General features: G+C 38.3%; 2 protein-coding genes across 5 annotated transcripts; both read right to left on the bottom strand.

Annotated features, from left to right (window-relative positions):
- Positions 1 to 820: 820 nt before the first annotated feature.
- LOC127123842 (equilibrative nucleotide transporter 3-like) lies at positions 821 to 6,754 on the bottom strand. The gene is made up of 4 exons (XM_051054021.1): positions 6,589 to 6,754; positions 1,864 to 1,939; positions 1,438 to 1,696; positions 821 to 1,347 (listed from the first exon to the last, which is right to left on the bottom strand). The coding sequence occupies exons 1-4, from the start codon at positions 6,752 to 6,754 to the stop codon at positions 1,240 to 1,242; spliced, it is 609 nt and encodes a 202-aa protein (XP_050909978.1). The 3' UTR covers positions 821 to 1,239.
- LOC127120618 (replication factor C subunit 2) lies at positions 2,378 to 5,432 on the bottom strand. 4 transcript variants are annotated; one of them, XR_007803230.1, is made up of 6 exons: positions 5,274 to 5,432; positions 5,055 to 5,161; positions 4,869 to 4,970; positions 4,560 to 4,755; positions 2,521 to 2,935; positions 2,378 to 2,392 (listed from the first exon to the last, which is right to left on the bottom strand). XR_007803230.1 is itself a non-coding variant. In XM_051051124.1 (6 exons), exons 1-5 carry the CDS (start codon positions 5,430 to 5,432, stop codon positions 3,180 to 3,182), a joined length of 579 nt encoding a protein of 192 aa, XP_050907081.1. In that variant the 3' UTR covers positions 2,439 to 2,935; positions 3,136 to 3,179. The 4 variants fall into 4 exon arrangements, 3 of the variants coding, with proteins under 3 accessions (XP_050907081.1, XP_050907080.1, XP_050907082.1); XM_051051124.1 differs by lacking the exon at positions 2,378 to 2,392 and adding an exon at positions 3,136 to 3,194 and having other exon boundaries at positions 2,439 to 2,935; XM_051051123.1 differs by lacking the exon at positions 2,378 to 2,392 and having other exon boundaries at positions 2,439 to 2,935.
- Positions 6,755 to 22,404: the final 15,650 nt, after the last annotated feature.

The following is a 22,404-nucleotide window of genomic DNA, read 5'->3' as shown; positions in this document are numbered from 1 at the left end:
AAGACATATTTTCAATTTAAGGCTTTGCATACTTACAACAATGTTGAATATCTCAAATCACAAGAAAATTTGTGGTGAGATGTTGACCTATCAAATGATTGTTGAGAAGATGATGCGTAATTGTAATAGTATGGGCTTAAGAATCCAAATATATTACAAAATGTCCGTCAAGAAAGTATATCTTTCAAAGAATAAAATATACCAAATAACAAATCCAAAATCATGCCAACACTACAACAAACAAGACCTTAGACAGCGCTTTTTTTAGCCTTAGACAGCGCTTTAAAGCGCTGTCTAAACCTCCGCTGCTAAAGGTTTAGACAGCGCTTTTTGAAATCTTAAAAGCGCTGTCTAAGCCCCCCCCCCCTTAGACAGCGCTTTGGCCAAAAGCGCTTTATAAGACCCTCTTATTTTAAATTTTTTAGGTATACCTTAGACAGCGCTTTTGAAAAGCGCTGTCTAAGCCCCACCCCCTTAGACAGCGCTTTGGCCAAAAGCGCTTTCTAAGACCCTCCTATTTTAATTTTTTTAGGTATACCTTAGACAGCGCTTTTCAAAAAGCGCTGTCTAAGCCCCCCCCTTAGACAGCGCTTTTGCCTAAAGCGCTTTCTAATCCCCCCTTAGACAGCGCTTTTTACAAAAGCGCTGTCTAAGGTATACGAAAATTTTTGAAGCTTTTGTTTTAAACCACATTTTTTCCAGGTTTATAAACCAGAATTTCTACCTGTTTTCAACCAGATTTTGACAGACAATTATCACATTTTATATATGCCATTTTGGCCTTTTTTCTACCAATTTTTGGCTAACAAATATATATATATATACCAATTCAAACCAATTTTGCCTTAAATGTATCAAAATATATACAAATTTATGTACACATTTACAAGTCATAACATATACTACAAATGTACACATTAATTACACAAATTTATGAACAAACATTGAGCTTTATCATGAATTGACACCACTCGTTTTAAGACTTACATTACACAATTTTACCAGGCACTCAGTGGGAGAGAGATGTTTTACATATACCAAGTTTTTGGGGGAAGGATAATTGTTTGTGTTTTCTTGTCATTCTGCAATTTATCACATGACTTTAATATGTTGATGCACTAAATGTATACATGGTTTAGCTTGAATTTCTTTTGTTTCGTGATTGATCAAAACCTATCCATTCTGCATTTTGTTTGTGAGTAAGGCCTCTGATTTCCATAATTTAGCTTGATCAAAATCTTACCATCCTTTGCCTATTAACCACAACCAGTCAAGTGTTACCCCAACAAAAATACCTCCAAGAATAAACAATACCAAGATATTTCCCAAGGCATTTTGTTCAGGTCCCTACAAAAGTAACAACACAAGTATTAACAAATCAATATTTAAATAACTCTGAACCTTTATAAAGTCATAGTTTCTTAAAGGATCCTTCACCTTGTAACCTTTGGGTGCAGAAGTGAGAACACAAACAGTGAGGTAACCATTTGACAATCCCAGAAAAGATGTCAACGTTATCATCCAACCCTGAGTACCATACTTAGCCGTGAAATAAAATGCTGGAATAAATAAAAATCGAGAAATGGATGCGGTAGTGATCAATTTTCTCGACTCCAAATTCAGGATTTTAATAAGTGGAATGTATCTTCCGATAAGATCCCACACATTGTACATTGTAATTAACACAAGAGCATACCTGTAATAAACAGAATGTAAACTCATAATTTAATTTGTACTTTCGATATATTCATCTACTATAATGATATTGTATTTACTCAGGTTTATGCCTAAAAATGAACAAACAACAAAGGATGAGAAATACAAAGTAGATAAACAATGTTGTGAACTTTTGAATGAACTTACCATGTGCCTAAACTGTGTTTTCCGGTATCTTCTGATAAGAATCCAGGGAATATGGACAATGTCAACCCATATATCACAAACAACATTAATGAGTGAATGCTAAAACACTGATTATAAGAAAAAACCAAACCTGAGATTGACATATCAATATGGCCAGAAGAAGATGGTGATAAATTTGCCGAGCCCATTGTTACTCACATGCTAAAGATGAAAAAATTTGTCCATCAATCTTCCAAGTAATGCACCATGAACCTAGCAGCTACCTCAATACCATAATATGGCAACCTTACCTTGCAGTTTGATCCATCACCATTGCTCCATGAACATCCTGCAATGCAATAGCCACAATTGGACTGCATCATGTCAGCATACCACAAACCTGTTTCAAACTCAAGCCAAACAAGGCAGTCCTGCAACATTACATGGATCAGTAGAAAACATAATTACTTGTATACTAGATGATCCTGCAGCAACACACCACTGACCTACATTGTCATCATGCCAGAATCTATCCCACTAAAGTCCTGACCTGCAGCCAAACAGCAACATCAGTGCAACCAAACATTGTACCACAAAACTACATAAATGCCACACCACAGTTAAATTGGATAAAGGTTAACATGGTTCATTCATAATGCAATCAGTCCACAAGCTTACCTAAAGAACAACTTTACAAACCAAGGTCATAACCAGCAAGAAGCATCATCAATGCCAAGCCACGAAGTGTGTTGACTTACCATGGAACTAAAACCACAAAACTTGCCATTGAATTACCAAGACCATTGCATGAATCAACAACCAACAACTTACCTACAAGAAGACCAACCAACCAGGTTGTACAAAAAAAAACAAGTAACGCCATACCAATTGGAAATAATCCATGACAGAATGAAATTCAAATCCTTGTCACACCAGGGGATCCAAGTCAAAACTTGGCAATTATTTTGTAGCATGAGTGCCAGATTGTATTGTCTTTCTTGAATCAGTTGAAGCATACCACCTGCAACAGTTGAGTAGGGCATCAATTACAGGGCTTGCCAATGTTGTATCATACAACAGAACCATCATGAACCTGCATCCACAAGCTCATGTTAGTTACCATCCAATTCTAGCCTGGCAGGAGGTTTCAACATAGCTCATGGCAAGCATAATCAATCTACAGACTAAACTGATGCGACAATCATAAGCCAAATGCAGGTATGCCTTTTTTCAATAAGTCAGAAACTACACCAAGCTGTAATAGTAGCCAATTGACATAGTCATGAGCTGAACCTGCAACATGTGTAAAATAGGAGCCATTGCCAAACAAACTTGCATCAAGCCACCAAAGCCTGTAATCAAGCCATGCCAGCACCAGGTTTTATAAACCAGCACAGTGAACTTGCAATGCTTGAAACTTACTTGTATTGCAGCAATGCACAATGGTCCTAACATAACACTACATCAAAGAACAAAAAACAACATAACAACATAACATTTCCTAAATTCAAGTTACTAACCAAATTGGCATTAAAAAGGGAACATGTTCAACAGGTCATCAATCAAGCTTCACAACAAATGTCACTTAAGTCAACCTTCCACAACCAGCCACTAATAGAATCATCCTAACCTAAGTAACTAACTTCATCAAACTAACTGCCAACTCAGTGAGTTAATAGAATAAACCTTCCACTTTGGTGTTAGTATTTGATCCTGTAAAGTGATGATCCCCTCAAGAATCCGGCAGGTCATACCAGTTTGATGTGAACCCGGATTACAGAAACAGTAAATGGAAGAAAATATAGTAGTAATGGAAAACAAGTGTGTATCATTTCTATAAATCAGAGGAAAATCAATAGAATGATCCTATTGTCCACAGAGCTATGCTCCTTCAGAAAACCAATGCTCTCTTGCCTTAACAGCTGAGTAATTTTCTTCATGCCTCTCTCTCTCTCTACTCAGCACACCTATAACAGAATTCCACTACATCATTAGCCTCTCTCTTTCTCTCTCTGCCACCAGTGTTATCAAATTTCCCCACCATGGCCGCTATGGCGGATTTACGTGGCGGTTTTTGGGCTCGCCAAAATGGTAAATATCGGCTGCTATTGCAGGTTTTTCCGCAATAACGGCACCGCAAAGTGACCGGTATGGCAGGATTTTGCCTCTCCGTCATGGACCGCCATCAACAACACTGTCTGCCACACGGACAATCCCACTCTCCCCTTTCCTATTCTTCAAGCTTCAACCCACTGCATATTAGGTTTAGGGTTGTTGTGTAACGGTCCATTTGGCCCAGAATTCTCATTTGGGGTTCTAACATATGCACCTTACAAAATTTAGTTACTATTTACACGTGCAAAAATAGATAATAAACTAGACATCACATAATCTAGCTCAAAAGGATGAAAAAGAAGCTGGTCAAATACTACTAAACATTTTGAACTTTTGTATTTACTTTAAAAAGGCAATTCTGAAATGCCTCTTTATAGTAGGTAAACTGTTATAGCTAGCCAGATAAATCTTTGCAAGTAAACAAACCTTTAAAGTATAGTACAGGAGGTCAGACATCCTAAATCCCTCATAAGCCATAAAATCGTCAGAATTCAGGCCATGGAAAAACTTTAGACTGGTATAACATTGGCGATTCATATGCATATATTCCTCAAACAAACAAGAATATTCCGTAATTCAACACAAATAAAAAGTTGAGGTACCTTCTCAGCTTGAACCACAACCATGAGACGACCAAGTATCTCTTGATCAGATAGTCGCGAAAATCTCACAATTGCACACCTACTCTGAATCGGCTCAATAATCTTAGACGATGTATTGCAAGCAAGCGCGAAACGAGTAGAATTAGAATATATCTCCATCGTCCTTCTTAAAGCTTGCTGTGCTCCAGATGTCATACTGATTCGAGTCCAAAAAAAAATGTTACAACAAAACTAAAATCCAATGAAAACAATAATGAATAAAGTAAGAACATTAATTGAATTAAATCACCGCCAAAATATAAAATAGACCTGTCAGCTTCATCGAGTATAACAACTTTGTGTCGGCCTAGAGGAAGTGTTACTTTCTTTTGAGCAAACATCTTGATCTTGTTCCTCACAACATCTATTCCTCTACAGCAGCAAAAAAAATGTGAATAGCTTGGTTAAACACTGTAACATCATTATTTCATGTGCAATAAGGGGAAAATTCGATACCTATCATCTGAAGCATTTAGTTCAAGAACAGCTTCTCTGTAATTGGGACCGAGAAGCTCGTGCGCAAGTGCGAGGATGCTAGTGGTTTTTCCAGTTCCAGGAGGACCCTAAAAAATGACAATAACAAAATTGGGAATTAGGGCACAGTGAAAAACTAAAGAGTGAGAGAAAACGAATGAGTGAGTGTGATGAATTGAAGAGTGGGGATGAGTGGTTTACTGATAAAATGAGGTTGGGCATGTTGCCGTCACGAGCGATGACTTGGAGCCGGGAGACGGCGTCTTCATTGCCGACGATGTCGACGACCTTGCTGGGTCGGTACTTCTCAACCCACGGTACGTCGTAGTTTGCGTTGTTGCTTGAGGATGACGATGCCATGTTGTGATGCTGAATGCGAATAGCAAAACCCCGGACAAACCCTATATGACAAACTTGGAGGGAATTTCTAATTTCTAAGGTGGGAAAGTTTTTAGGGATACTCTTCCTAATTTATTTTATTTTTTAATTGAAAGACTTTAAACAGCGCTTTCTCAAAAGCGCTGACTAAGGTCTATATTTAAAAGCGCTTTCTAAAAGCGCTGTCTAAGGGGGGGTCTTAGACAGCGCTTTCTAAAAGCGATGTCTAAGACCCCCCCTTAGACAGCGCTTTCATTATTTTTTTAGAACATTTTCCGTGTTTTATTTTTATTTTAACCTTAGACAGCGCTTTCTTTTAAAAGCGCTGTCTAAGATGCGCTGTTAAAAAACCTTTTTGGCGTAGTGCAAAGAATATAACATGCATAATAGCAAGGTCCAAAATTACATAATATTTTAGCAAGGTCTAAAATTATATAATATTTTAGGCATCTAGAAGCACGGGTGTGTTACCGCCATGACAAGCTATATGTAACATATTTCAGCCTATTTGTTGCCACCTATCTTAGAAAAAATTAAGATAACAAAGGCATGCTTATTTATTAACGATCTTAAAGATCATTATAGAAGAAATAGAAAGTGCATGAAACCTATAAATAAGAGGTTCACCCTCTACGTATGATCACACAATAAAGTATCCTACTTGTTATCTATGCTTTACTTTAGAAATAAAGTTACTTTGCAAGTATAACTCCTCAATTGAATAAGTTATGTACGAAAAAAAAACAAGGAGATCAAAACATCACAAGAAACCATGATCCATCATCATGTTAGAAATAAGGCATTTTGTGTTTAGAGAAAGTTGTGGAGGGATATTAGAGACTTGAATTAAAACTTGATAGGTAGGAGAATTATTTATGAAAGAGAAAACTTTGTATTTTTGCTCGATGCAAAAGTGTAGGATTACATCTCTGTTTATAGTACTCTAAGGAGAACTCTAGACACACTAATTCTAGAGAGTTCTCAACTGTAGAAATTCCAAGAATATTCTAGAAAATATTACAACCTTAAGAAATATCTCGATACTTCAAACGCTATAAGAGTTTTCTAGAAACATTACCCAAAATAATCTAAGCCCAAAATACCTAAGCCCGAAAAGCCAAATAATAAGGTTAGGCCTAAGTCAAGTTTAATATTTCAACATCCCCCCTTAAGCTTGATTTGTGACTCCAAGCATACTTCTTAGCTTCACGAAAGATTCCAACTTGAGTGGCTTGGTGAAAATTTTGGCAGCTTAATCTCGAGATATCACATACTTCAACTTCGCCTCCTTCTTCTTGATGCATTCTCTTATGAAGTGGTAAGGGGTGTCGATGTGCTTACTTATTTCATGAAATATGGGACTACTTTCCATAGCAAGTTCCTTAGCCAAATTGTATGACAAACACATGATGTGGCACCGACATGCTCGGCTTCACAAGTTGACAGTGTGACGAGAGAATGACTTTTTGACATCCAAGTGAAAGCAGTATCTCTCATAAAGAACATAAAACCAGTAGTGTTTTTTCAATCATCGAAGTCTCCACTCCAATCGTTATCACTATAGCCAACAATCTCATAATTTCTAGAAGAGTAATAATGCAAGCCAAAGTTTTTTATACCTTTGGTGTATCGAAGGATTATCTTTGTCTCCTTGAAATGAGTTGTTGTTGGAGCTTCCTGAAGGAAAATTGCGATCCAAAACGAAGCGGAAATTAAAAAAATTCCTTTAGTGATCCTTACGAATGAGCATGATCAGTGATAGAAACTGTTACCTCTTGTGGCAATTGAAACCTTTGATGAAGATCTAAGGAGTGATCACGAGCGTTGAATGGTGACAACGCCTCAACTCAGTCCACACGAACGGATTTCTTCAGTCTCAGTGCTAGCTGCTACGAATGAAGGCTTTGAGTGAGTAAGTGAGAGAGAGAGAGAGAGAGAGAGAGAGAGAGAAACAAAATTTCATCAAGTGAAATGTTTTTGCACAAGGGTCTTATTTATAAAACTACTTGTGTGAGTTGCAAGCTAAAAAGCCCACTTAAGTGTATGTGGCTCATATCTTATGGTATACCGAAAATCACTTAAGCGCATGGCACCTTACCATATTTCGTATTCTACTTAAGTGCATTGTACCTTACGATGTTCTACAATTCACTTAAGTGCATCGTACCTTAAGGTGTTCCTTATTTACTTTGTCTCTCATCAATTCGTCATTTTGTGTGTGACCCTGTAGGTTTTCGCGATATTGGAAATTATATTAAATTACGTATTTAACATAATAAGCAGTGAGCGGTATATAGCAACACATCACTGCTACCCAAGACACGAAAATGTCATGTGATCTGACAAATTCCTTTTTTGTGATAATACTTGTATGTACAATTACCCTTTTTGCCCTTATATCTATATTGAACACAAGGCATAGACCGTGTCATCCTTGTCAAGTTCAATATTGGATCCTTAGACATTTATCCTGTTATGCAGGATGGGTAAATTCCATCTAGGTCACTCATGTCCCTTAGCATGCTTCGTGGAGTATCCATCAACTATCTTTATGGTCATCCAGTTACGGAAAATATTTGATCAGCAATAAAGCACTCGACTCTACATCTAAGGCCCATAGTGGTTTCAGGTCGAAGGGTGGTATACACCAGTATCACCATGAGAATAACTTATGACACTTTGCATAACATTTTATGTAGTATTCTCATAGCGGGTCAATCCAGTATAAATACTACTCCTAATATTCATACATATGTTTAAGACTTGATAACTCCTTATCCATGATCCATGAGATGTGATCATCAGTCTATATACATAATAGTCTTAATGCTTTAATGTTATCCCACTTCACAACAAAGCTCGACTACAGATACTTTAAGAATAATGACCTTATGTTTAATGGGCTTTCATGATTAAGTTACACTTGATACGTTAAACGGACTAGCTATTCTAGGGACTTTATTAAACAAACATAATAAAGAAAAAGCCTTTTATTATTAATAAATAATTCGATACAAGTACCAAAAGTATTGGCCTCTAAGGCTTACACCAACACTTCCATGTAGTGACTTACGGCTCCTACAACATAGAGAATATACGACCTTGTACTTGTCAAGTACCGTAGACTTCCTGTAACACCCCGATAAAAATAAGATAATTATTTAAAATAAGTTAATAATATATTTATTAATTTAATTAAATAATTGGATTATTATTATTGGAATTATTATTATTGGAATATAATGTTGGAATCAGTAAAAAGAGTCACATTTGGCAAAAAGAGGTTTTCACGTGAAAACAGAGAAACGACTCTAAAGTGGAAAAAGGGCAAAGAGCCAAAGAACAAGGGTTGAAGAGAGGAAGAGCTCGAAGCTAAAGGATTGCCGGATTAACTCAGGTAAGGGGGGTTTATCGTCGTTTAATGGGTATTATGGGTTAACATGTAATGGGTAGTGATAAACCATTGATTTGACTCTGATTAGAATGATGTATACTGAAATTCGTGAAATATTGGATGAACGAAATATGGGTTATAATTGAAGGAAATTCGTAGGAATTAGATGTAATAAAGTGAGAATTGCGAAATCGAATACAGTATGATCTGTGTTAGACAATATGATTGAATGTTGTGTAAAAATTTGGAATGTGGAAGGTTGGATCTGAGAATCTCGTAGCAGAGAAAACCATAGCAGATCTGGAATTCGGGTTTCTGGTCATACGTGTATGGCACTAGGCAATACGCGTATGAGATGGTCTGGTACGCGTATGGCACTAGGCAATACGCGTATGGATGAGGAAGATGATGTTTTGAACGTGGTTTTGTCTCTGTTGGTACGCGTATGAGGAAGTGGTACGCGTAGCATACGCGTATGAGGCAGACAATACGCGTATGGGATTGGCTGAGAAATGGGTCATACACGTATGGGACTAGGCAATACGCGTATGGGCAGAATTATGATTTTTCTGTGTTGTTGTTGTGCAGTTTTTGGTTGTTCAGCTGAGTAATGTAATTTTAGCTGATGTATGATATAGTAGGGATCGTTTCCCGTTGTTTTGAGCAGTGTAGGTATTAGTAGAGTGTGCTAATACTGTGATTATTAATTGGCATGACATGATATGATTTTGTGATAACATGCTGATGATGTATGATGGTATGCATAATACTGTGAATGTATCTGTTATGTATGCAATTGTGAATGGACTGTTTATGGCTTAGAGTGTGAGCATATGTCTATTTTGAATTGTTGTTGATGTTTGCATGCTAGGTGATTTAGCATGTATATTATGGCCTTTATGGTGGTAGCTAATTCCCATGGTGAGGAATTAGTGAGTGAGTTGTTGTGGATTGTTGTTGATGTTTGCATGCTAGGTGATTAGCGTGCATATCATAGCCCTTGGGGTGGTAGCTAATTCCCATGGTGAGGAATTAGTGAGTGAGTCACTAGGTCTTAAATGAGTGGGACTAGTGAGCTTGGTAGCCGTATCTGGATTTGATCGGTGAGGTTGAACTATGTGTTCACGAATAGTCGGTACCGCATGCATGAAGTCTCATTGCATAATGTATGTATGGCGTATAATATGAATGGATGTATTCCAATATTATACGTGTGTTTTGTGTTGAGTTGAGTATGATGATGATTATGAGTTGATGTTACCGTTGTTGAATGTGTGATATGATTAGGGTGATGAAATGTGTTAATTTACTTAGCATTACATGATATTTTATAATGCTTATTATATCGATTGAGGAACTCACCCTTACAACTATGTTTTCAGGTAACGAGCAGTGATTGAGTAGAAGCTAGTGATTGGAGTCTAGTGTAGTTCCTTAGTGGGTCATGCTCTGGTAGATGTAACATCGGGACGGGATGTTTTACTTGTTTTTCATTGATGATTGTTGAACAAGTTTACATGTAATTTGTTACATGTTTTGCATTGTTGTTAGACTTTATCCGCTGCGAATTATGCAAATGTTTTATTTTGATTAAATAAATGAGCATGACAGGATATTTGATGATTGGTGTGAAGTGTCAAGTGTGACACCCTTAAATTGCATATCTACTCTGATTTATGTTTTGATGTTTTAATTTAATTTTGGGGTATTTTAGAAGGGTATTACATTAGTGGTATCAGAGCATAGTCGGTCGAGTCGAGTCGTAATTATTCTGTTTCCCTGTATGTGATAGGTGTTGTGTAACCCTATCCGTACTTATTGTTTTAGCTTGTTGGGTTCTCAGAATAGAGATGGCTGGAAGAGGTAGAGACGATGCTGCGATTGTTGAGGCTCTGGGTATGCTAGCTGGAGTACTTGGAGGAAATCCGAATGTTGTGGGACTGGGAGCTGCTCGTCAACTGAGTGAGTTCCAGAAGAATAATCCTCCAATGTTCAAGGGAGCATACGATCCAGATGGTGCTCAGAAGTGGTTGAAAGAGATTGAGAGGATCTTCCGAGTGACTGAGTGTGCCGATAACCAGAAGGTCGGGTTTGGTACGCATATGCTGTCAGAGGAAGTAGATGATTGGTGGGTTGCTGCCCGCACTGAGTTGGAAGCTGCTGGGAGTGCTGAGATCACTTGGGCGGTGTTCAGAGAGAGATTCCTGAGGAAGTACTTTCCAGAGGATGTCAGAGGAAAGAAAGAGATATAGTTCTTAGAATTGAAGCAGGGCAACCGGTCTGTTACTGAGTATGCTGCTAAGTTCACAGAGCTATCGAAGTATTACACTCCCTATAACGAGGCTACTGGGGAATTTTCGAAATGTGTGAAGTTTGAGAACGGGTTACGTCCCGAGATCAAGCAGGCTATTGGGTATCAGCGGATTAGAGTGTTTTCTGACCTGGTGGACTGTTGCAGGATTTTTGAACAGGATACCAAGGCCAAAGCGGAGAGCTATCAGCAGAGGGTTGATAGGAAAGGCAAGAATCAGAACGATCGTGGGAAACCGTATGCAGTTGGCAAAGGTTTCCAGAGACAGAGTGGGATGAAGAGGCCTAGTGGGGGAGACTCCAGTGCCCCTGCTAAGTGTTTCAGATGTGGTCAGGCTGGACATCGTATCCATGAGTGTACCAGTAATGAGAAGAAGTGTTTTAAGTGTGGAAAAGGTGGTCACTTGGCTGCAGAGTGCCGGTTGAAGACTGTGATCTTTCCTGAGATTGAGGAAGGAAAGAGTTTGTTTCTATCAGCAAGGCAGGTGAATGAGGCAGTAGCAGATGGGGCGGAGTTGTTTATGTTGTTAGCGACTTTGGAGGCGAAAGATAAACTGGTGATTTGCGACCTAGCCGTGGTGTGTGATTTTCCTGATGTGTTTCCTGAAGAAGTGAATGAATTACCGCCAGAGCGTGAAGTTGAATTCTCGATTGATTTGGTACCTGGTACTAGGCCGATATCGATGGCTCCGTACCGTATGTCTGCTGTTGAGTTAACTGAATTGAAGAGTCAGTTGGAAGATCTGTTGGATAAGAAATTTATTCGTCCGAGTGTGTCGCCGTGGGGTGCACCAGTGTTATTGGTTAAAAAGAAAGAGGGTACTATGAGGTTGTGTGTGGACTACAGGCAACTGAATAAAGTGACGATCAAGAATCGGTATCCTTTGCCGAGGATTGATGATTTGATGGATCAGTTGGTTGGTGCGAGTGTGTTCAGCAAAATAGATTTGAGATCGGGTTATCATCAGATACGTGTGAAAACTGAGGATATTCAGAAGACTGCTTTCAGAACAAGGTATGGACATTATGAGTATTCTGTGATGCCTTTTGGTGTGACTAATGCGCCTGGAGTATTTATGGAGTATATGAATAGGATTTTCCATCCGTACCTAGACAAGTTTGTTGTGGTGTTTATTGACGATATTTTGGTGTATTCGAAATCTGAAGAAGAGCATGCTGAACATTTGAGAGTGGTTTTAGGAGTTCTACGAGAAAAGAAGTTATTTGCTAAACTGTCTAAGTGTGAATTTTGGTTAGAAGAGGTTAGTTTTCTTGGTCATGTGATTTCAAGAGGTGGTATTGCTGTTGATCCTTCTAAGATAGAAGCGGTATCTACGTGGGAAGCTCCGAAGTCAGTTTCTGAGATAAGGAGTTTTCTTGGACTTGCAGGTTATTATAGGAAGTTCATTGAGGGATTTTCTAAGTTGGCGTTACCGTTGACGATGTTGACTAGAAAGGGGCAAGCGTTTGTTTGGGACTCAAAATGTGAAGAAGGTTTCCAAGAGTTAAAGAGGAGGTTAACTACTGCTCCTGTTCTGATATTACCGAGTCCGTCGGAACCATTTGAGGTTTACTGTGATGCTTCATTGTTGGGTTTGGGTGGTGTTTTGATGCAGGATAAGCAGGTTGTGGCTTATGCTTCGAGACAACTGAAGGTTCATGAGAGGAACTATCCGACACACGATTTAGAGTTGGCAGCTGTGGTATTTGTTCTGAAGTTATGGAGGCATTACTTGTACGGTTCAAGATTTGAGGTTTTCAGTGACCATAAAAGTTTAAAGTATTTGTTCGATCAGAAAGAGCTGAATATGAGACAGAGGAGATGGTTAGAGTTTCTGAAGGATTATGACTTTGGTTAAAATTACCATCCGGGTAAAGCAAACGTAGTGGCTGATGCATTGAGTCGGAAATCATTGCATATGTCTATGTTAATGGTTAAGGAATTGGATTTAATTGAGCAGTTTAGAGACTTGAGTTTGGTGTGTGAGAGTACTCACAATAGTGTTAAATTGGGAATGTTGAAGTTAACGAGTGGTATTCTGGATGAGATTAGAGAGGGTCAGAAATCCGATGTGCTTTTGGTTGATAAGTTGAATCTAGTGAATCAAGGTCAAGGTGGTGAATTCAGAGTTGATGAGAATGGTGTTTTGAAATTTGGTAATCGGGCGTGTATTCCGGATGTTACCGAACTTAAGAAGAGTATTCTTGAGGAAGGACATCGTAGTGGCCTGAGTATTCATCCTGGGGCTACGAAGATGTATCATGATTTGAAAAAGTTATTTTGGTGGCCGGGAATGAAAAGAGAAATTGCGAGTTTTGTTTATTCTTGTTTGACTTGTCAGAAGTCAAAGATTGAGCATCAGAAGCCGTCTGGGCTAATGCAACCGTTGGTTATTCCAGAGTGGAAGTGGGATAGTATCAGTATGGATTTTGTTTCTGGTTTACCGAGGACAACTAAGAACTTTGAAGCTATTTGGGTGATTGTTGACAGATTGACAAAATCGGCTCATTTCATTCCGATCAGAATGGATTATTCGTTGGAGAGATTAGCTGAATTGTATATTGAGAAGATTGTAAGTTTGCATGGTATTCCGTCGAGTATTGTTTCGGATAGAGATCCTAGATTTACATCGAAGTTCTGGGAAGGTTTGCAGAGGGCTTTGGGAACTAAGCTGAGATTGAGTTCTGCATATCATCCTCAGACTGATGGTCAGACTGAGAGGACGATTCAGTCACTGGAGGATCTGTTGAGGGCTTGTGTTTTGGAAAAGGGAGGTGCTTGGGATTGTTATTTACCTTTGATTGAGTTTACCTACAACAATAGTTTTCATTCGAGCATTGGTATGGCACCGTTTGAAGCTTTGTATGGTAGGAGATGTCGGACACCTTTATGTTGGTATGAGTCCGGTGAGAGTGTTGTGGTTGGACCGGAGATTGTTCAACAAACTACGGAAAAGATTAAGATGATTCAGGAGAAGATGAGGATTGCTCAGAGTCGTCAGAAGAGTTATCACGACAAGAGGAGGAAGTCACTTGAGTTTCAAGAGGGAGATCATGTGTTTCTTCGTGTTACTCCGATAACTGGGGTTGGTCGAGCTTTGAAGTCGAAGAAGTTGACACCTCAATTTATTGGTCCTTATCAGATTTTGGAGAGGATGGGGGAGGTAGCCTATCGTATCGCTTTACCGCCGTCACTTGCAAATTTGCATGAGGTTTTTCATGTGTCTCAGTTGAGGAGGTACATTCCTGATCCGTCGCATGTGGTCCAAGTAGATGATGTACAGGTGAGAGATAACCTGACTGTTGAAACATCACCTATGAGGATCGAGGATCGAGAGTTGAAGCAGTTGCGGGGTAAAGAGATTGTTTTAGTAAAGGTAACTTGGGGAGGACCAGCAGGTGGCAATGTGACTTGGGAACTTGAGAGTCAGATGAAGGAGTCTTATCCTGAGTTATTCACTTGAGGTATGTTTTCGAGGACGAAAACTCTTTTAGTGGGGGAGAGTTGTAACACCCCGATAAAAATAAGATAATTATTTAAAATAAGTTAATAATATATTTATTAATTTAATTAAATAATTGGATTATTATTATTGGAATTATTATTATTGGAATATAATGTTGGAATCAGTAAAAAGAGTCCCATTTGGCAAAAAGAGGTTTTCACGTGAAAACAGAGAAACGACTCTAAAGTGGAAAAAGGGCAAAGAGCCAAAGAACAAGGGTTGAAGAGAGGAAGAGCTCGAAGCTAAAGGATTGCCGGATTAACTCAGGTAAGGGGGGTTTATCGTCGTTTAATGGGTATTATGGGTTAACATGTAATGGGTAGTGATAAACCATTGATTTGACTCTGATTAGAATGATGTATACTGAAATTCGTGAAATATTGGATGAACGAAATATGGGTTATAATTGAAGGAAATTCGTAGGAATTAGATGTAATAAAGTGAGAATTGTGAAATCGAATACAGTATGATCTGTGTTAGACAATATGATTGAATGTTGTGTAAAAATTTGGAATGTGGAAGGTTGGATCTGAGAATCTCGTAGCAGAGAAAACCATAGCAGATCTGGAATTCGGGTTTCTGGTCATACGCGTATGGCACTAGGCAATACGCGTATGAGATGGTCTGGTACGCGTATGGCACTAGGCAATACGCGTATGGATGAGGAAGATGATGTTTTGAACGTGGTTTTGTCTCTGTTGGTACGCGTATGAGGAAGTGGTACGCGTAGCATACGCGTATGAGGCAGACAATACGCGTATGGGATTGGCTGAGAAATGGGCCATACGCGTATGGGACTAGGCAATACGCGTATGGGCAGAATTGTGATTTTTCTGTGCTGTTGTTGTGCAGTTTTTGGTTGTTCAGCTGAGTAATGTAATTTTAGCTGATGTATGATATAGTAGGGATCGTTTCCCGTTGTTTTGAGCAGTGTAGGTATTAGTAGAGTGTGCTAATACTGTGATTATTAATTGGCATGACATGATATGATTTTGTGATAACATGCTGATGATGTATGATGGTATGCATAATACTGTGAATGTATCTGTTATGTATGCAATTGTGAATGGACTGTTTATGGCTTAGAGTGTGAGCATATGTCTATTTTGAATTGTTGTTGATGTTTGCATGCTAGGTGATTTAGCATGTATATTATGGCCTTTATGGTGGTAGCTAGTTCCCATGGTGAGGAATTAGTGAGTGAGTTGTTGTGGATTGTTGTTGATGTTTGCATGCTAGGTGATTAGCGTGCATATCATAGCCCTTGGGGTGGTAGCTAATTCCCATGGTGAGGAATTAGTGAGTGAGTCACTAGGTCTCAAATGAGTGGGACTAGTGAGCTTGGTAGCCGTATTTGGATTTGATCGGTGAGGTTGAACTATGTGTTCACGAATAGTCGGTACCGCATGCATGGAGTCTCATTGCATAATGTATGTATGGCGTATAATATGAATGGATGTATTCCAATATTATACGTGTGTTTTGTGTTGAGTTGAGTATGATGATGATTATGAGTTGATGTTACCGTTGTTGAATGTGTGATATGATTAGGGTGATGAAATGTGTTAATTTACTTAGTATTACATGATATTTTATAATTCTTATTATATCGATTGAGGAACTCACCCTTACAACTATGTTTTCAGGTAACGAGCAGTGATTGAGTAGAAGCTAGTGATTGGAGTCTAGTGTAGTTCCTTAGTGGGTCATGCTCTGGTAGATGTAACATCGGGACGGGATGTTTTACTTGTTTTTCATTGATGATTGTTGAACAAGTTTACATGTAATGTGTTACATGTTTTTCATTGTTGTTAGACTTTATCCGCTGCGAATTATGCAAATGTTTTATTTTGATTAAATAAATGAGCATGACAGGATATTTGATGATTGGTGTGAAGTGTCAAGTGTGACACCCTTAAATTGCATATCTACTCTGATTTATGTTTTGATGTTTTAATTTAATTTTGGGGTATTTTAGAAGGGTGTTACACTTCGAACCAAACTTTTGTAAAGAGTTGGATCCACAGTCTCTCCATTTTCATGCTTACTCAACTTGCTGCCACATTCCATAGATGTGCTAACTAGATTGACATCATCCATCTTGAACTTCTTAAGGACTTCTTTGGCATAGCCTTCTTGGGTGATAAAATTTCCCTTATCTTCTTGCTTTACTTTGATGCCGAGATAATATGCCATGAGCCCCATATTCGTCATCTCAAATTCATTTGACATGTCTTTCTTGAACTCTTCGAACATGCTTAGTTTGTTCATTGTGAAGATCAAGTCATCAACATATAAGCATATAATTAAAATATCTCTAATTTGCGCTTTAATATAGAGTGCATGCTCATAGGGATACTTGATGAAGTTCTTATCTTGAAAGTACTTGTCGATTTGAAAATTCTAAGGTCTCAGTTCTTGCTTGAGTCCGTAAAGTACGCCTTCTTAAACTTCAACACTTTTTCTTCTTGCCCTTTTACTTCATAGCCCTGTGGTTTCTCGGTATAAACTTCTTTTTTGAGAAAACCATTCAAGAAGGCTGACTTCATATCCATTTTATAAATCTTCCATTCATTTTGGGCTGCCAAAGAAATGAGCAGTCTAATAGTTTCAAGACGAGAAACAGGGGCAAATACCTCATCATAGTCAACTCCTTTTCTTTGACTATATCCTTCCACCACCAATCTTGCTTTGTATCGCTCCACGTCTCCTTTTGCATTCTTCTTCGCCTTGTACACCCATCTTACTCCAGTTGATTTGTGTCCTCGTGGAAGTGTAGTAAGTTCCCACATATCATTTTTCGTGATTGACTTAATTTCTTCATTCATGGCATCTCTCCACTTTACATTTACAACTGCTTCTTGATAGCTTATAGGCTCGCAATTACCAAAAAGACAAAAAAGGTTAATGTCATTTTGGTTTTCGGTTACCTCATAAAGCTCTTCAATTCTCCTTAATCGTGGTGTCCTCTCACTTGAGCTTGTTTCATCCAACCTTGGTGTCAGTGAGGAAGATGGTGTAATATGTTCCTCTATCATTAGTTGTTCCACTCCATCTTCTTTTTCAAAGTAAGGAAGAAAGTCGTACATGTCTTCTTGAACACTCCAATCCCAACACTCTTCTTCATCGAACTCCACATCACAGCTTATGATGATATTTCCATTATTTAGATTATAGAGCTTGTACCCTTTGGAACTTGAGTCGTAACCCACGAATATGTACTTTTTACTTTTATCATAGAGCCTTCTTCTCCTTTCATCTGGAACATGGATATAAGCAATGCTTCCAAACATTTTGAGGTGAGAGATCCTATGCTTCTTTCCACAACACACTTCTTGTGGTGTCTTCTCATGCATGGTTCTTGTTGGGGAATGGTTTATCAGGTAAATCGCACATGCCATTGCCTCGGCCCAAACATCTTTTGGCATCTTTTTGCTCTTAAGTATGCTTTGCACAATGTTAAGTATGGTTCGGTTCTTTCTCTATTCTACTCCATTTTGTTATGGAGATCTTGGCATTGTTAATGGGTGGCGGATTGCATTGTCTTCACAATATTTGTGGAACTCATTTGAGGTGAACTCTCCTCTTTGCTCAGATCTTATGTCCTTAATGGAAATACCACTTTCTTTCTCCACAAGGGCTTTGAATTTATTAAAGTTTTAAAACACTTTTGACTTCTCCTTTAACAAATAAACCCATGTTTTTTGGAATAATCATCAATAAACAGGAGAAAGTATTTACTCTTACCAAAAGTGTTTGGATTAATTGGTCCACATACATCAGTGTGTATGAGCTCTAGTGGTTTTGTCGCTTTTGACGTTGATTCCTTTGGAAAGCTATTCTGGAATTTCTTCCCAATTAGACATCCTTCATAGAGTTGGTCTGGGTCGTTTATACTAGGAAAGCCTCTCACCATCTCTTTATTTCACAAATGTTTTAGACTATCGAAGTTGAGATGTCTGAATCATAAATACCATAGCCACGAAGAGTCGGTATAGCAAGCCTTGAGACACTTTGCCACATCATTTTGAATGTTCAATAGGAACATTCTATTCTTTGACATAGGCACCTTATAAATCAAGTTATGTCCATAATCTCTTAAGAAAAGACTATGTTTTTTCAAGTAGATGTCATAACCTTTCTCTAATAATTGTCCCAAGCTCAAAATATTATTCTTCATGTTAGGAACATAGTAGACATTGAATATGAATTAATGACTCTCATTCTTCAAGCATGTAAGAATTTTACCTTTGCCTTTTACCGGTATCTTTGATTCATCTCCAAATGAGACATTTCCAATTGTTGCTTCATTAATCTCTACGAACATGCTTCTATCGCCGCACATGTGGTTGCTTGCGTCGGTGTCGAGGTACCACTTGTTTCTTTTCTATTCAAATTGGTTTTGGCATGCGAGCAACAAAGTTTCTTCTTCTCCACCTTTTTATTCTACAAAGTTAGCTTTCTCCATAATCTTCTTCAAGAATCTACACTCAGATGCGTAGTGACGGATCTTATTATTGTTGAAGCACTTGAATTGTAATTTTTCACACCTTAACCATGAAATTCCTCTTCCACGATCTCTTGTTTATTGTGGATTCCAACTTCTTTCTACATTATTCAATTTGTTTGAGTAGTTGTTGTAACTGCCTCCTCCTTCTCCTTCATGTCCTCGTCCACGTCCACAATCTTGGCCACGACCTTGTCATCTTTGGCTCTTGTAATTCGCATAGTTTGCTTCCTTTATGTTAAGTTGTAATAGTTGCTTCATAGCCTCCTTTTGTTTAATTTTTTTATTTTGTTTTTCTTTGTATTCCTGTAAAGAACCCATGAGTTGCTCAATAGTCATGGTCTTTAAATCCCTGTTTTCTTCAATGTTGGTAACAATAAAGTCAAAACTTGAATTTAAAGTGAAAAGTATTTTCTCTATGACTTTCACCTCATCAACATCTTCACCATTTCTTTTAAGTATATTGACTACGGCCAATACTCGAGAAAAATGATCAGAAATTGACTCATACTCTTCCATAAATAAACATTCAAAGCCGCCTTTAAGAGTTTGAAGATGAATCTTTTTCACCTGCTCCACTTCTTTGGTTTAAGTTTGAAGCTTGTCCCATGCTTCTTTGGTCGTCGTTGCATTGGAGATCTTCTCAAATGTATCTTCATCCACTAATTGATAAATTAGGAGTAGAGCTTTCTTGACTCCTTCAATGTCTCATTTACACCTTGGCTTAGAGAGGCTTCATCTTTCTCCTTCAAGCATTTCTCAATGATATCCCACACATCTTGAGCTCCCATTAGCACCTTCATCTTGATACTCCAATTGTCATAGTTGTTCTTTGTGAGCATCGACATTTGGAAAGGGAAACCTTCATTCGCCATCTTGTGAGGACCTTGAAGCTCTTATGCCACTTTGTTGGAAATAAGGCCTTTTATGTGTAGAAAAAATGTGTGTGTAAATATTAGAGGCTTGAATAGAAACTTGATAGGTAGGAGAATTATTTATGGAAGATAGAAGTTTGTATTTTTTTTCTTGATGCAAAAGTGTAGGATTACATCTCTATTTATATTACTCTAAGGAGAACTCTAGACACACTAATTCTATAGAGTTCTTAACTCTATAAATTCCAAGAGTATTCTAGAAAATATTAGAACCCTAAGAAATATCTCGACACTCCAAACACTACAAGAGTTTTCTAGAAACATTACTCAAAATAATCTAAGCCCAAATTTACTAAGCCCAAAAAGCCAAATAATAAGGTTAGGCCCAAATCAAGTTTAATATTTCAACATATCAATCCTCGACTCAGGTAATAAATCTCGTAAGAACATTTTCATCCATTATGGTGCACTGTAATGATTATTAAAACCATAATATCAAACCACCATGGTGGTAACTAAAATCAAGATCCCACCATAACTATCTCAAGGGGAACCAAGCCATTAGAATCAAAATTCCCAAACACGAATATACATGCATAAGAACTCATTATCTCATAAGCGAGTTGAAGGATAATGATGTCCTTCGCCTTGATGTTCTTGATGACAATGAGGAAACGAGGTATAAAAATTAAGGAGTAGTGATACATTGCAACCCATGCAACATGAACGTGGTGTGAAAGTGTTAGAGGCTACCTTGGAAGAGATGGAAACAGGGATTGGCCCATTGAAAAAACATGAACCTGGTCATGGATTTACATATGTTAGTGTCATATATCAAAGCAATAGTTTTTTTCTAACTCACCGTCAAGTAGGCCCTTTGAGACATTGAACGAGTTTCAAAAAATGGAAGGGGAATATATAGTTACTGAAAACATAGTTGCATTAAATAAAGGATACAAAAGATCTCCTCGTGTTAGTTCTGTGTTTTTATGATTGGTAGCAATTTTGTTAAAACTTGTATCACAACAAGATGTCGTGACATGTTGATCATACATCTTTGAATGTTTTGTTTTACTTCTTGGAAGACTTATTTTATTATGAGATATCTGAAGATCCTTTTAATATTTAGCTATCATATCTGACTATCCAAGAAGGTTTATTTTAGGAACTCTTGTTTTATTTCCAGTTGCGCACTTGTTTCATAAAAAGGGATGTTGAGATATTTTAAGGAAACGTTATATCTGATTTGATTTGATTCTGAAGAAGATTGTGCAAAGTGGATGTCAAAATATTTATGGAGACATCAGATTTGATTATGCAGAACAGATGTCGAAACATTTATGGAGACATCAGATTTGATTCTGCATAACAGATGTCGAAACATTTAAGGAAACATTTGATTGTGCAAACTAGATGTGGAAACATTTATGGAGACGCCAGATTTGATTCTGCAGAACAGAAGTCGAAACATTTATAGAGACATCATATTTGATTCTGCATAACAGATGTGTCGCATCCGCGAAAAAACAACCAGCGGGCTAAACAAAAAAACAAACAGAGCCGCCACTGCGCGTTATTTATCCCAAGATAGGGAAAGGAAACGCTCAGAGAAACCTGGAAAAAGCATGGTCTCACGACCAAAGAGAAAGGGTAAGGGAGTCGGTTACGCAAGGGGAAGGTATTAGCACCCCTCACGTCCGTCGTACTCGACGGGATCCACGCTCTAAGAAAAGAAAAGGTTGATAAAACACCACACACACACGCACCGAAGACAACACAGGTGGGGTTATGAGGAAGAGAGCTCGATAGGACATCGCATCCTATGCCTACGTATCTCGTCTGGAACGAGAATCAGAGCTGCCGTAGTTCGGCTCACGCACGCCAAACAACACACGCACCCAAACAGGCAAACATGGAGCCTGAATGCCAATCACTGGGCTTACATCAGCATCCGAACCAAAAACACAATCAGGATACGGACAGCCAATCGTTGGGCTTACGTCCATATCCTGACACACAAGAAGATTAACAAGCAAACACACACAAAAAGAAAAAAAAAGTGCCCGGAGAGACCTCGCACGGTCTCCTGCCTACATACCTCGTCTGGAACGAGGATCAGGGCGATGTAGTTCCCCTGAAAGGGAAAGAAAATCTAGCCAGAAACCAAGGGGAGACACACTACCAGGGAGTTGTACTCGAGCCTAGTGTTATCATGCATCATTGCCCTATGTTGTGGTTTCTATCTACTTGCACAACAGCAAGCTAATCCTATCCAGGAAGAAAGCAAGCATGCAAGCATCAATCAAAATAAAACAAACATTTCACATAGCACACACTATATCCAGTCAAGTGAGGCTCAAAC

The sequence above is a fragment of the Lathyrus oleraceus genome, chromosome 2 (assembly GCF_024323335.1).
Source record: "Lathyrus oleraceus cultivar Zhongwan6 chromosome 2, CAAS_Psat_ZW6_1.0, whole genome shotgun sequence".
NCBI lineage: Eukaryota > Viridiplantae > Streptophyta > Magnoliopsida > Fabales > Fabaceae > Lathyrus > Lathyrus oleraceus.
This window is presented reverse-complemented; position numbering and strand designations above follow the sequence as displayed.